A 13013-nucleotide genomic window follows, 5' to 3' on the forward strand; every position below is an offset into this window, starting at 1 on the left:
ACCTCTACCATCCCAATAACTAAAATTAAGTAAAACTATTTGTCATCTAGCTGGTCGAGAATACTTGAAAGATCCGATGTAGTTAAATGGTGCGATCTCGCATCCAATTGAACTCTGATGGTTGCTGATAAACGCGGGAAAGACAAAAAAATTGGTAAGTGAATTTCTAAACTCATCTGTGAACTTCAACGGTGAAATTTATGAAGTCCGTTTGCTCTGAAACGACCGGAAATCACAATTGAGTAAAAACTACTCATCGGCTTTGGGACAATCAATGTTATTGCAACACAGACTCGTTTAAAAAAACATTCCCGTTTAAAAGGTGAATACTTCAAGACAATACAATCTGACCCCACGAAGAACTGAATTCCTATATTTTCTGAAGAAGAAATGAAAACCTCAAGGAGCAGTCAAGTATGCCACATCACACTGTACTCAACTCTAACAGACCCATCAAAGTTGTCGGAGTATGCAAGGCGGCAAGTGGACTTAGAGGCCTGTCGTTGAATCACGCTTAGCTGATTGGGCCCGACCTCTTTTCAAAGCTACCTGAAATTATTGGAAAATTATAGCGCTTAATGCCGGGAAAAACCAATAGTGTTGAGTGCGGTTATCGAAGAGATGTTTCATGATGTGGTCGTCAAACCAGTACATAGAGATTATCTACTTTTTTTGACAGGATTCAAATGATAAGATTGGCCACCTATCGTTACGACAGACATGTTTTTGGAGCATGATCCTCGCCCACTTTTTCAAAAATTTTGTTGCAAAAATTAGCACTAGACAACGCTGCAGAGATCATCTGCGCTAGTCAGGATGCTCAACAAAGCTTATATATGGATGATCTTTTAGTTACCGTTGACATCAGAGAAGAAGCTCTTCAGTCAAAAAAGATCCAACAAGAATGTTTGCAAAAAGTGGCTTCAAGCTCATTAATTGGGCAACAAGTTTCAAAACAGAAATTGAAGAATAGAAGGCGCTAGCAATTCTGGAACTCGCATGAAATAATGTGAATGATATACTGAGAGTATAAAGAGACTCCAGTTTTGATGCGCAGTCTCATTGAACAAAACGAAAACGCTATTTTTTTAGTAAGTCTCCTAGATGCCAGGTAGTTGTTTTTTTGTCCTAGGAAAAACAATTATTCCTCTGTTCGCAAATCACGCCATTCACAAACCGGAATTATTGAAGGAAGCTACAGGAGGCAGACCGATGGACGCAGTTCTCAAAAATTTTGAGATCCATTTTCATGAAATTTACTTCTCGTCGGACTGAATTACTGTTATTCGATGAGTTCAACCGAGAAATGAAAATTTTCGTCTCAGACAGGATTGCCGAGACTCTTCGAGATGCCGCATCATGTACACGGGAAGAAAACCCTAGTAACCTTGGGACTCGATGTGTTAGTTTCGATGAGATCACACAAAGTGACTGTCTCACTTGAAACAAGTTGTTCAAAAAGTTGACCAAAAGTTTTTTGTAGCTGAAGCTCACATTAGAAGTTCAAACGTTTACTGGACAAGATTCAGTCAGTTCAGAGGGTTGCTTAAAACAGCTGCTTCGATTCTACTTTGACCAAGAAAGGAAGATGTTAAGATCTACTGATGCAATCAGAACTCGAATTTTGGCTACTCGTTTAGAGTTGGTCATCTCCAGAAGCAGTGATAGTTGCAATGTGGGAATTCTGCTCCAAAGAACAGCAAAATTGCATCACTTGTATCATTCCTTGACAGTGATAGGGTAATGAGAGCAAAAAGAAGACCGCATCAGTTTTCATGCAATTTTCCAGTTATACTAAGCGGTTTTCATAGAGTGGTTGTTATGTTTCTAAAACGCGAGCACTCAATATATGATCCATTATAAGTTGAGTACATCAAAAGCATGATTCAAAATGAGTTTTGGATTAATTGACTGCATAAACCATTCCGATCAGTCAAAAACAGCTCTGTGACCTGTCGAAAAAACGTCTTCTTAGAATGAAACCTTAGAAGAGGGATTAATCCGTCCGGCCTACCTACTCGCGGCGAATGATAGACCATTCACTCCCTCTTGTGTTGACTACATTGGAACCCTTTATTTTTTGGGTGTGCGAGCATTTCATCTGGAACTTGATACTCAGGTCTGCGTGGGTGCTGTTCACAGATTTTATGCCAGAGGAGGGAAACCAATGAGAATCATATTCAATTAATGCACAAATTTTTTCAGAGCAGCAACTGAGTTCGAAGCGGATTTTTCTAAACTAAAAAGATTCAAAAATTACAATGCAATTGGTCGACAAAATGTTCAAGAAATTTTTCAACCCACCAGCTGCTCCTCCTTTTTGAGGCCTTTGGGAACAGCTTGTTACATCGTTTAAAAAAGCCATGTATATGATTCTTGGATGAAAAGAGGATCAATTAGAACAACATTGTGTATAGTGGAGCACTTGCTGAGTAAAAAGCCACTCACAACAGTCAGTGGAGACGTCAAGGAGTAGGAAGCCTCAACGCCAATCGATTTCGTTATGTAACAATTGAATGTAATTTGGTCAAAGAGCTGGTTCTCCGATACAACTGCGGGTTACAGAACCCTATTCAGAGACCAACAGTAGCTATTTTCCGCAAAACGGGACAGATGGATGTCAGAGTATCTACCTTCCTCGCCAAAACGAAATGAGTGTGCGATAGAGGAATTGGAAATACCAAAAGTGGGTGATTTGATTTTGTTGAACAAGAAGGAGACTCAATATTTCAGCTTAAGAATGCGAGAAGTTCTTGAATTAATTGAAGCACAGGATACAACAGCTCGATCGGTTTTAGTGAAAACTGCCACAGAAGGCTACAAGAGGCTTGTTGTCAAATTGATACCAGTTCGAAGTGATCGCAGATAGTGTTATTTTTGAATTGCGACTAAAAATTGGGCCGGCTTTGTTGCCATATAATACCTAGTTGTAACTTGTTAATAATTCATGACGCTGTTTTATGATATTGTGCCGAAATATCTACCAGAGTTTCAAACTTTCAAAACACTGAAAATGTTTAATTAGAAGTGAAAAAACATAACAAAAAATTGCTAAATTTGAACTGACATAGGTCCCAAAATCAGCGAGCTAGGATCCTAAAAACGGCATGGATTTCCTATGTAGAATTAGGACTATTCAAGGGTGCTTTGTGGTCGGCCAATTTCAACCTTCGTTATTCATCACTTTTCGACCCAAACATTTCATTTATGAGCGTTTAGACCCTAATAACCTTTGATATCTTGTCATCAGGAGGACAAACATATACTTTTTCTAGATGAATCAACGATGATGTTAAATTTTTCTTTACTTGGCCTCTTTTTAATACACACTTACCCCAGACGGCGGGTTCTTTCAAAAAACATATAAAAATTAGGCTTTCACCCAATTTAAGTCTTGTTAAAGAAAATGAATGACACTTGAAATGCTCTATGAATTTATTAAGAGACACAAACAAATTGAGTAAACACAATCCAGTTTGTTACTATGTGTAATACATCATTTTTTTGTCTTAAATACAAAAAACTAATGACAATTAGTTGTTTAACCCGTAAAAATTTTAAATTCTCTGTATTTAAATTTTTTTTATCATGGCAGAACATCGTGTGCTATCCATACTGAGAACTTCAGGAAACCCAGAAAAAAATCTGCAAGCTATTCAAAACATATTAAGCTACCTTTAAGAATTGTTTCGTTCAGGAAGATCAGATTATTACAACCATGGCTCTAATTTTTTTCTTCAACCTCAGCAAAAGTGCTGCTAAGGTCATTTATTTTAAGTTTTAAATAAATAAGCCTACTAAAACCATGTTTATTCACATTTGAGGAACTTCTCTTTCCAATTATGCAAAAAGTTCTATAATTAGTCGCCAAAATTTGGCATCAGTTTGTTTCAATGTCATTTTTACTTAATATTTGCTCTATCAATGCAAGGCAGTGGAAAATATATTTGCTCTCATTCATTCCAATCACTATCGCCATATTATTTATTATGAAAAATAGAGTTTATCTTTGAGTTAAATTACCATTGGAAACGTCGTGATGGATACTTATCAGATGGCATTTATTTTTATGCTTTTTTTAATTTCGTATTTTGAAAGAATTTCTCATTTTGTTTTCTGTACTAATATAAATGTCATGAATCGGTATTTATTAATCAGAGAATTGGAGTTGAATCATACAGAAAATTTGAGTAATTCTATTGATAAGATATAGAATCTGAATTTTCAAAAAAAAATTCCGTTAGTTGGTTATGAAATTAACGAACCCGGCTGCGTAACGGTGTTTTTTATAACTTTTTACATCAGTAGTAAGAAATAGTATTTACTTCATTACTAACGTGTCTTTTTATCGTCATTATACTATGATCGTTTTTCAGTGAACAAAAATTAAATCATATGAATTTAATTAATTTCCTTGGTAGTTGGTTTAAAATAAGTATTTACTGAGGAGTTTTATATGAAAAATCTGACAAATTTCATCAGTCATTGTTAATCTGATATTTTTCAACTTTCATTTGTAAAAGTTATTTCTCTGTCAGTGCTCATCATCAGCTTTTGAATATAGAATTAATCGCTCCTATATAGGGACGATAGTTTCCCTTCTTTCTGTCTGAATCTAGTTTTGAAGCAACTAATATCAATTGAAACAAATAAGCTAATTTGTAACTGTAGGCCGCGGTTTATAGTGACATTAGAATTCCAAAGAAAAAAGACGCTTATAACAATTACATAAATGTTTCGGATAACAGCGACGCGGATAAAAGTGACACACACACACATGACACGCCAAAAACTGCGGAAGTTAGTTAAATTTAAGTTGTTGCGGAAAATAGTTAGCTGGGAAGTTAGTGATACAATTTTCTGATTGATAGTGAAACAGATCTGTCGGTGTTGCTTGCTTGTCAACAGGTTCCGCAATTCCTCATAACATTGACAAATGTTTCCTAATTTTCGCAATTATGAACTAATTTCCCTTATTGTCACTGTTGTCCGCAAAGGCCTATAAAGCCTAACGTTAAAACATGAGAGAGCGGACAATCCTGGCATTTGCAAGCAAATTTGCCTGCTCAAAACTAAGGCTTGATAACGTAATGTTCTCTTTTTTCTCATTCAACTACGTTACGCACGGCGGCGGTAGAACTAATGACCTACATTCTACAGAAAAAATACAATTATCGCATATTGGTAAGATTTCAATAAAATTATCGCAACTTAACATACAAACGAGCCTAGATCTACAAATTCTCGTTTCTTACTACCGCATTGCGTATTTTTACCCTGAATAAAATTTCCGCTTCTTTGTCTTGCTCAAATGAAACATTAGAACAGTCGAAAATAGTTCAATAAGTTGTAAAGGCAAATCTTTTCATCTCTTAATTAAAGTCTATTATTGTACTGTTAGTCTCGTCATCCCTTAATAGTTAAAGTGGGTTCGCAAAACTACCAGCACGTAACAATAGTTGAGAAGACCGAACAAAAACGACAATAAAATTGGAAGAAATCTTCGGTCTGTTTGGTTTCAAACGATAGAAAATTTCGGTTCGATGGGTTTGTTCGGTTTTGCGGTTTTGAAACTAGGAAAGATTTGGTATCGTCACTTTTGGACGCAAGAGAGTTCGGTGTGTTCGGTTTTAGAAGATTTGGTTTTTTTATTTAAAAATAAGACACATCGTGGTATCTTCGGTTTTAGACGAAAGAGATAATGTGCAAAATCATTGAAAATCCTTTTTTAGCTATTCACAAAAATAAATGAAAGAAGATAGATTTCTTGTTTATTTTTGAATACAAAAATGCAACAACTTTGTTTAACAATGATGAGAATTCGGTTGATTAATTCAGACTCCCTGAGTTTCGTCATACTTTCCGTCATACTTTGACGGTTGGTTGGGCTTGAACGCGCCTAATGCCGATCGTTTTTTCCAGTCTGCTGGACTAATCTGCTGTTCTGAAGCGGAGTTTAACAGTTCCTGGTGTTTTTCTCAGCGATACCGAATCTGTCTTACGTTTGAAAAACAGCGATACCGAATTTGTCTTATGTTTAAAAAATGATGATATCGAATCTGTCTTAAGTTTAAAATCGACGATACCGAATCTTTCCTATCATAAATACCAAATTAATACGACGATACCGACAAAATAGTTGTAAAAAATATCCTCAATTTTTGCTAGAATAAAACGATGAGACCGACGATTTCTTATGTTTGAAATCCAAAAATCTCTTAAACGATGAAAAGCAGTTTAAAATGAAAATGACAAAACCTTCAATTTAATAGAATCATTCATATCTTCACCTTTCCCTTGGTACTGAATTTTTCTTTAAATTAACATAAGTTTTGATGTTTGTGACCAGATAATGTTTTTTTTAGCACCAAATGTGGGCCATATTTTTTTTACTTGATCACTTAAGTGGTTGCTTATTTGGTTTCATTTAAACTGCTAAAATGCATAAGTTAAACTAAATGTTTTTTATTTTAATATAAAATTTGCTGCAAGAAATTACCGCTTTGTTTTGCAAAAAATCGACTACTTCTTACGTCCAAAACCGAACACGCCGACGATCTATTAGGGTTAAATACCGAAAGAACCGACAATCTCACGTTTGAATACAGAACATTTTGACGATCTCTTGGGTTTAAACAAGGAGCACATCAACAATCTCTTACGTTTGAAAACCGAACAAACCAACGACCTCTTACGTTTAAATGCCTAAACTTTTGCGTTCGAAATCAACAATGCTGAACAAACCGAATGTACCCTCGCTTTCTTACGTTCGAAATTCGACATACCGAAGATTTCTTGCTAAGTTTTCGTCAATTTTATTCGATCGTCTCCACTAGGGTGTAGAGCTGATTGATTGTAATATTAGTTTCCACACTTCATCAAATTGAAAATTCGAGTGTATTGAGAAATATGGAAACGCAGAATACTTTTTGGGAAAAAATGTAAACTGAATCACTCTGTACAATTGAGTCACGATTGTAAATGGAGTATTGTTTGTTAAAACCGAAGTTGTTACCGCCAAATTTGCTACAAATGTCATTTTCAAATGCAAAAAAATATTCTGTATTGTTTTCTTCCAAAAATCGTTGTTTTCCTTTCACTGTTTTGGAACCTCACGAAATTTTTGAGCAGATTTCTCAATAAGGAGCCTTGCTGATGTTCGATTGCACAAAACGTTCCGATTCGCTGATCCACCAATCAAGTCTCTTTGTCTACCAAGTTAAGCAAACATAAACAACCTTCAATGAAGTAGTTCATGTTTTGTTATTTAAAATTTGAGAGATTCTTAAAAGGACAGACGTCTATTCAAAAAACCAGAGTGCAAACCAGTGCAACCAGCTTCTTTATTTCACTTAATTGGACACTCAAACAAACAAATTACGGGCAAAGAATATCAATTTTAGTGAATTTTCTCAGGTAGAATGAAAACGACAATTTTATAAGTAAACACCTCGTTATATCCCAGAAAAACAGAAACTGAGATCCAAAAATCACCATCTATCCCGTTTTCAAACTAAATCTCAAAATGCAAGGTTTGATGAGTAACAGGTGACCTCCGTAAAATTTCAATTAACATTTAGCTCTTAATTTTGACTGATAACTGAGTGCAGAAGTAACAAAAACTGAACTTCTGCTTTAAATTATAAGTCTCAATTGATAATGCAAAATGAGATCAAGTTCAATAAAGATAACCCCATCTATTTAGTGACGCCAAAAGCAATGTTTACTCTTGGCACTGATTAAACTACTGTTCATGCAAATGGTCTTTTCAATCTTTTCATACGTATGTGCGATTGTCGAAGGGGTAACAATTTTTCAAAACGTTTTATTGTTCTTTTTGGAATGAAAAATGATCTACTCAGATTTTTCATATATGTTCTATTCTTCGAAAACCATTCGAATTTCAGCAATCAAAATAATTGAGTATAATAATTGAAAGCAGCCAATTTTAACAAAAAAAAACAATTGAGTCAATAAGCCAAAATAGACAGAATTCAAAACTTCTCCCAGTTTTTACAAGCTTTGATAACGTCACGCTTTTATCCTTGATTATGTTTTGGTCGGAACAAAATTAATTTGATATATTCTTCGTTATTGGATATGATGAGTATACTAAATTAGATTGAAATGCAGACAACAAATTACAACAAAACAACAGAATACAAAAGTGGTCTTTATTTTCTAAAATTACAATTTTCAGTCTTGAAAACTATTAGCAAAGAACTCAAGCAACAGACAAATTTTTTTCCACTTCAAAAATCATCAAGAGTTGTCCTTACACACACTGTAGCAAAACCCAGAAAAAAAACATTTAGAGTCATAACTCAAAATTTACTAAAATTTTATTCAAAATAAAGTTTCAAGGTAATAAAAAAATTAACACAAAAACACAAATAGTGTTTATTGAACCTGCTAAAATTTCCAAGTCTCTTTAGGTCATGTTTTCGTTTGCAAAGGAAAAGTTAAGCAAAATTATTCAGAATTTTTGCGTGAAAAACCAAACAAAGTGCAAAATTTCTCCAAAATTTAAGAAATTTAAATGGCCTCACTTTTATATTTTAGATTAGCTATCGGTTAAAAAATTATAGGCAAAACCGCAAAAGTTTTACATAAATAACATATGCCTCATTGTTGACTTATGAGCACTTTAGTGGAAAAAGTTGAAGACAACCAAAGTAACAATAAAAACACGTCGCATTTCATTTCTTTTTTTTGATTAGCTGTGAACATAAGACTTGGAAAAGTTTCTTGTATTCCCCTACTGAATCCAATGAGACCTTCTTTGTTCAGACTTCGACAAAACAAGAGAAAAGAAAGCATTTTTAGTCAAAACTGAAAAAAAAATAATTTAAACGAATAGTTTTTAAGTATGTAAGTGCCTAAGCTATCAATTGGGAACCTTTTTTATGTTCATTTCAAACTTGTTATAAATTCAATGAGACCTGTCAATGTTAGGCCTTAATAGCCAAACAACAAAAAGAACAAAAACGAAAAAATAATACGAAATTGTAATGAAAAGTTTTAGTGTCAAAATCAAAAGAAATATTGATTGCCCCCACAGAACAGGTATTTTACAACTGTAACATAAACATCAATATCTCAGATATTGTGCTTTTTGTTGAAAAATCTGCCACCTATGTAATTATTCGAGCATTTCACTTTCGAATTAAGTGAAAACAGTTTCTTAGAGCTCAAAATTGATTTTATTATTTGAAGAATACAATTCATTTCTATAAATAAAGAGTACCTATTGTTGGGGAAAATATAGAGCAATACAACAATTAGATAATTGCAACACAAAACTTGCAAAATTTGGTTTTTATGGGACAAGATAGTCTCTGTGACGTGATGACCGAGAGGTAAGATATGCTATTCCCTGCCTCCATGAAGCGGTATATGTGTGAGGATTAGTGCTCACTTATCAAGAGATTCAGGTTGATCATTGCCTGATCAATGCTGGCTGCAATACTGCTGCCATGGTTAAGTTTGAGACGGAAAAAAGTCACCAAACCACAAAAGAGAGCGCATGCTCACAAAATGACAGAGTCTGAAATGCTGAGAATAATAAAAAGGACAACGGAGAACAACCTACTGTTATTGCTTTTAAGACTAAACGCCTAATAATGATTTGCTTAGATCACGCAGGATTAAAATCATTATTATTATTTTTCTTAATTTTGCGTGGATCATATTTTTTTCAGAAGTGAAGGCACCAATCATCATTTACCCACTAGAAACACCAATTGCTGATTCAAAACCCTTGATACTTTCTACTTCAATTGACCCTCCACAGAGCTCACGAAAAAGATGCTCAGCTGGGCTACCTACTGATTTTCATCAATCAAAGAAAAATAGAAGTTTCGAAAGTAATTCACCTCCAGCAACTGTTTCTTCTCGAGAAAGTGGTGGTTATTTAACAACAACAACTGATGCTAAAACTGCCGATGAATTTTCAATAAAAGCCCATCAAACGAGCACGTCGCATTCTTCGATGAGAGCTGACCGAGAAAATGAACCTGACGCCCCAACTAATAATAACGCGAATACGATCACTGATATCGCGGAGAATGTCAACTCTCCATCAAAAAAATATTCTGATTCAAACGCTTGTGATCAGCTTTCTAACACCTCTCTCCATCCGCAATTACCCAATGATAATTTTGTGGACAAGATTTCGTCGCAAACCCAAAGTTCTCCGCAACATATTCTCTCTTTAAAAACAATGAACACAAAAGAGAACAAAAATCGGAACGATGTGTTGTTCACAACGAGCAAACACAGGTCTGGTGAGGATATTTTTTCCTCAGACTCTGGTTCCAATGTGGGTTTGTTAAGTTGCCATGTTCCCTATTCTGAAGAAAATGCATTGACAACGACATCCTCAATTAATCTTTCAAGCACTGAAGTGTCTCCAGACGTGAATGATGGTCCTTATATTTTTGTACCATCAATTCAATCCAGTCCGTGGGATAACACCGAAGTTTTCGCCAATGATGATCCAAACAGCCACATTTCAGATCAGCCTTCTGGAACCAATCATTCGGAAAATGAGTGTTCAAAGACCCAGCAAAAATCGTTGGATCAGTCAGCCAGATGCATGAAAGGTATAAGATACAGCAAGATTAATGTTCTCTGTCAATTGAGTTGAACTGTTCGAATTTTGAGAGCTAAAACAACTGGCTTGGAAGACTTAATGTTGATGAATCAAATCTTTGATTTAAGTAGGACATCTGTGTGATATTTGAAGCTCGGCAAATCTGAAAAAAATACTTCTTAGTCTTGACACCTGATGATTTTTTTAAAGAAATTGGGGTACCATCAATCTAGGATACTTCGCAAGTTAGTTTACAAAACGTGAAATATTCTTTATATTTCAAGAAAATTGGTCAAGCTGAGAATAAATAGTAACAGCTGCTAAAAAAAGTTTTCACGTTAACTATGTGGGAAATATTTTCGTCTAGATTTTAAATTGGAGATAAAACCATTGTTTTGACTAGAGTTGCCAATTGATGCTCATATAGACCTAAAGTTCACTAATTTAGACCAAATTTTTTCAATTTTTATCTAAAAATAGCCCAATTTCAGACACTTTGGTCCTAAGTTTGCCCATTTTTGACCAGAATATTTCAGTTTTTCTCCAAATTTCAAAACAATTTATAGGTTTTATACCGGAATTCACCTAAAGATAACCAGAAATTGACTAATTTTAGAAAATTTTAACAACAATTTATGCTTTAAACCCAAAATCAGAAAAAATTTCTACCCGAAATTGTTAGATTTGTCAAAAATTATTGACATATTAGCCCAGATTTGTCAAAAAAATGTCAAAATTAGCCAAAATTTTCCCGATTGTGGGCTGTTTCATCAAGAAAACACCCGGTTTTAGTAAATAATTGCCAAAAATTTGCAAAAAATAATTGACCCTGTAGTTGATCAAAATTGACCCAGAATTATCCCTTCTTGCCCAAAATTGACCCAAAAATGGCCCAGATTATCCAGAAATTGCCCAAAACTTTGGAAAAATTACCCAAATTAAACCACAAAAGCTGAAAACATCTCAATTTGCATACAAGTTGGCGTTATAAATCCCAAAAATCGTCTCAAACTCACAAACAATTTCCTGAAGTTCACCGAAAATCATCAAGTATGAGTAACTATCCGAACCGAATAGCAAAAAATGGCCATTTAAAGCCTATCAACGCCTGTTTTAAATTAATATAATAATAGAAATATAGCGTTTTGTCCAAAATTAACCACCAAAACGGCAAACTTAACAGAGATATCACGATCTTTTCGTGTAGCTTTACTAAGTAAACGCTCCCTTTACTGTTATTTTGTGATATTTAAGTTTCTTCTTCGTTATTCAGAGCCATTCATTCGATTTTACAGATAATTTTGTTAGATTACGTATAATTTTGAATAAAAATTCACATCAACAAATTAACAGCTAAGTTTTTAGCAAAAAAAAATGTATGGAATATCTAATAGGAGAGAAACAAATAAGTATTAGGGATAACTCAGCAGACTGTCGAGTGCTCAAATACGTCACAGACGTTGAACAATCATACGTGACAATAGTCTACAGTATTAGCGGAACAAAAACTCTTGGGCAGGAAGCCTTATTTAAAGCTGAAAGTAAATCATTGGATTTTTTGTTCAATAGACTTAATAAGCGTGGCTCAATCATGGATTTACAATGTATGTACACTCATCAACAACCCTCCAATAAATGAGTGAAAGCATTCAAATGTTTCCATTTTCTCACACACATTGCCTAACTTTATTAGGGAAACAATCCTAAAACAGAAAGTTTTTTCTGTACTAATAAAGAAATCTGATAGCAATAACCAAATCGTTTCCTATCGAGTTAGAGTATTTAGGCCAAATTTAACAACTGCATTCTCCGAAAGCGATCCAAAACCAAAGTTCTGCCACGCAGAAAAATTTTTCTGAATAGAATATCGACTAACCGAAATTGGTTGCTATCGTTGAATGTCCATAATTATTTAATCTCAAATATTTTTTGCATAAAACAAAGTGGAAAACAAAACAGAAATTCTTTTTTTTATTGTCTTCTAACTTAGCTTATGGATGTTAGTACAAAGCAACTAAATGTAACTATTTTGTACGACGATATAGTTGCAAAAATTAATAAGTAAACATTGAATAACGAAAAACAATCTCTGATTATTTATGATAAGTTTTTTAACGATCCGAGCCAACGCTGTTTTACAACATATGCAAGTTGTAATCCTGATTTTTACAAAACTTTGAAAGGTTTGCACACGCCCAATAGTTATATTTGAACTCTAGATCACTAAAGTTTTACTTAGTTTTGTAACTGACACTGTCCTAAATTAAACATTTATTTAAACAAAAGTGGAGTTCAATGAGTATTGACGCTACTTTTTTCAAAATTACTATCACATTTGGTCATAATACAGGCAAAGTTACTAGTTATAAAAGAGATAAGAAAAGCAATATATATATATATATATATATATATATACATT

The 13013-nt window shown here is 34.1% G+C and overlaps 1 protein-coding gene across 1 annotated transcript in view; it reads left to right on the forward strand.

Annotated features, from left to right (window-relative positions):
• The window catches only part of LOC142356904 (uncharacterized), a gene marked incomplete at its 3' end in the record, with an annotated part of 33930 nt that extends 23326 nt beyond the window's left edge, over positions 1–10604 (forward strand). Inside the window, exon 3 of the mRNA XM_075408660.1 lies at positions 9702–10604. Coding sequence (XP_075264775.1) covers positions 9702–10604 — 903 coding nt within the window. The remainder of the gene's footprint in view (positions 1–9701) is intronic.
• Positions 10605–13013: the final 2409 nt, after the last annotated feature.

The sequence above is a fragment of the Convolutriloba macropyga genome, unplaced genomic scaffold (genome assembly GCF_964194025.1).
Source record: "Convolutriloba macropyga unplaced genomic scaffold, txConMacr16.3 SCAFFOLD_1965, whole genome shotgun sequence".
In the NCBI taxonomy this organism is placed as follows: Eukaryota; Metazoa; Xenacoelomorpha; order Acoela; family Convolutidae; genus Convolutriloba; species Convolutriloba macropyga.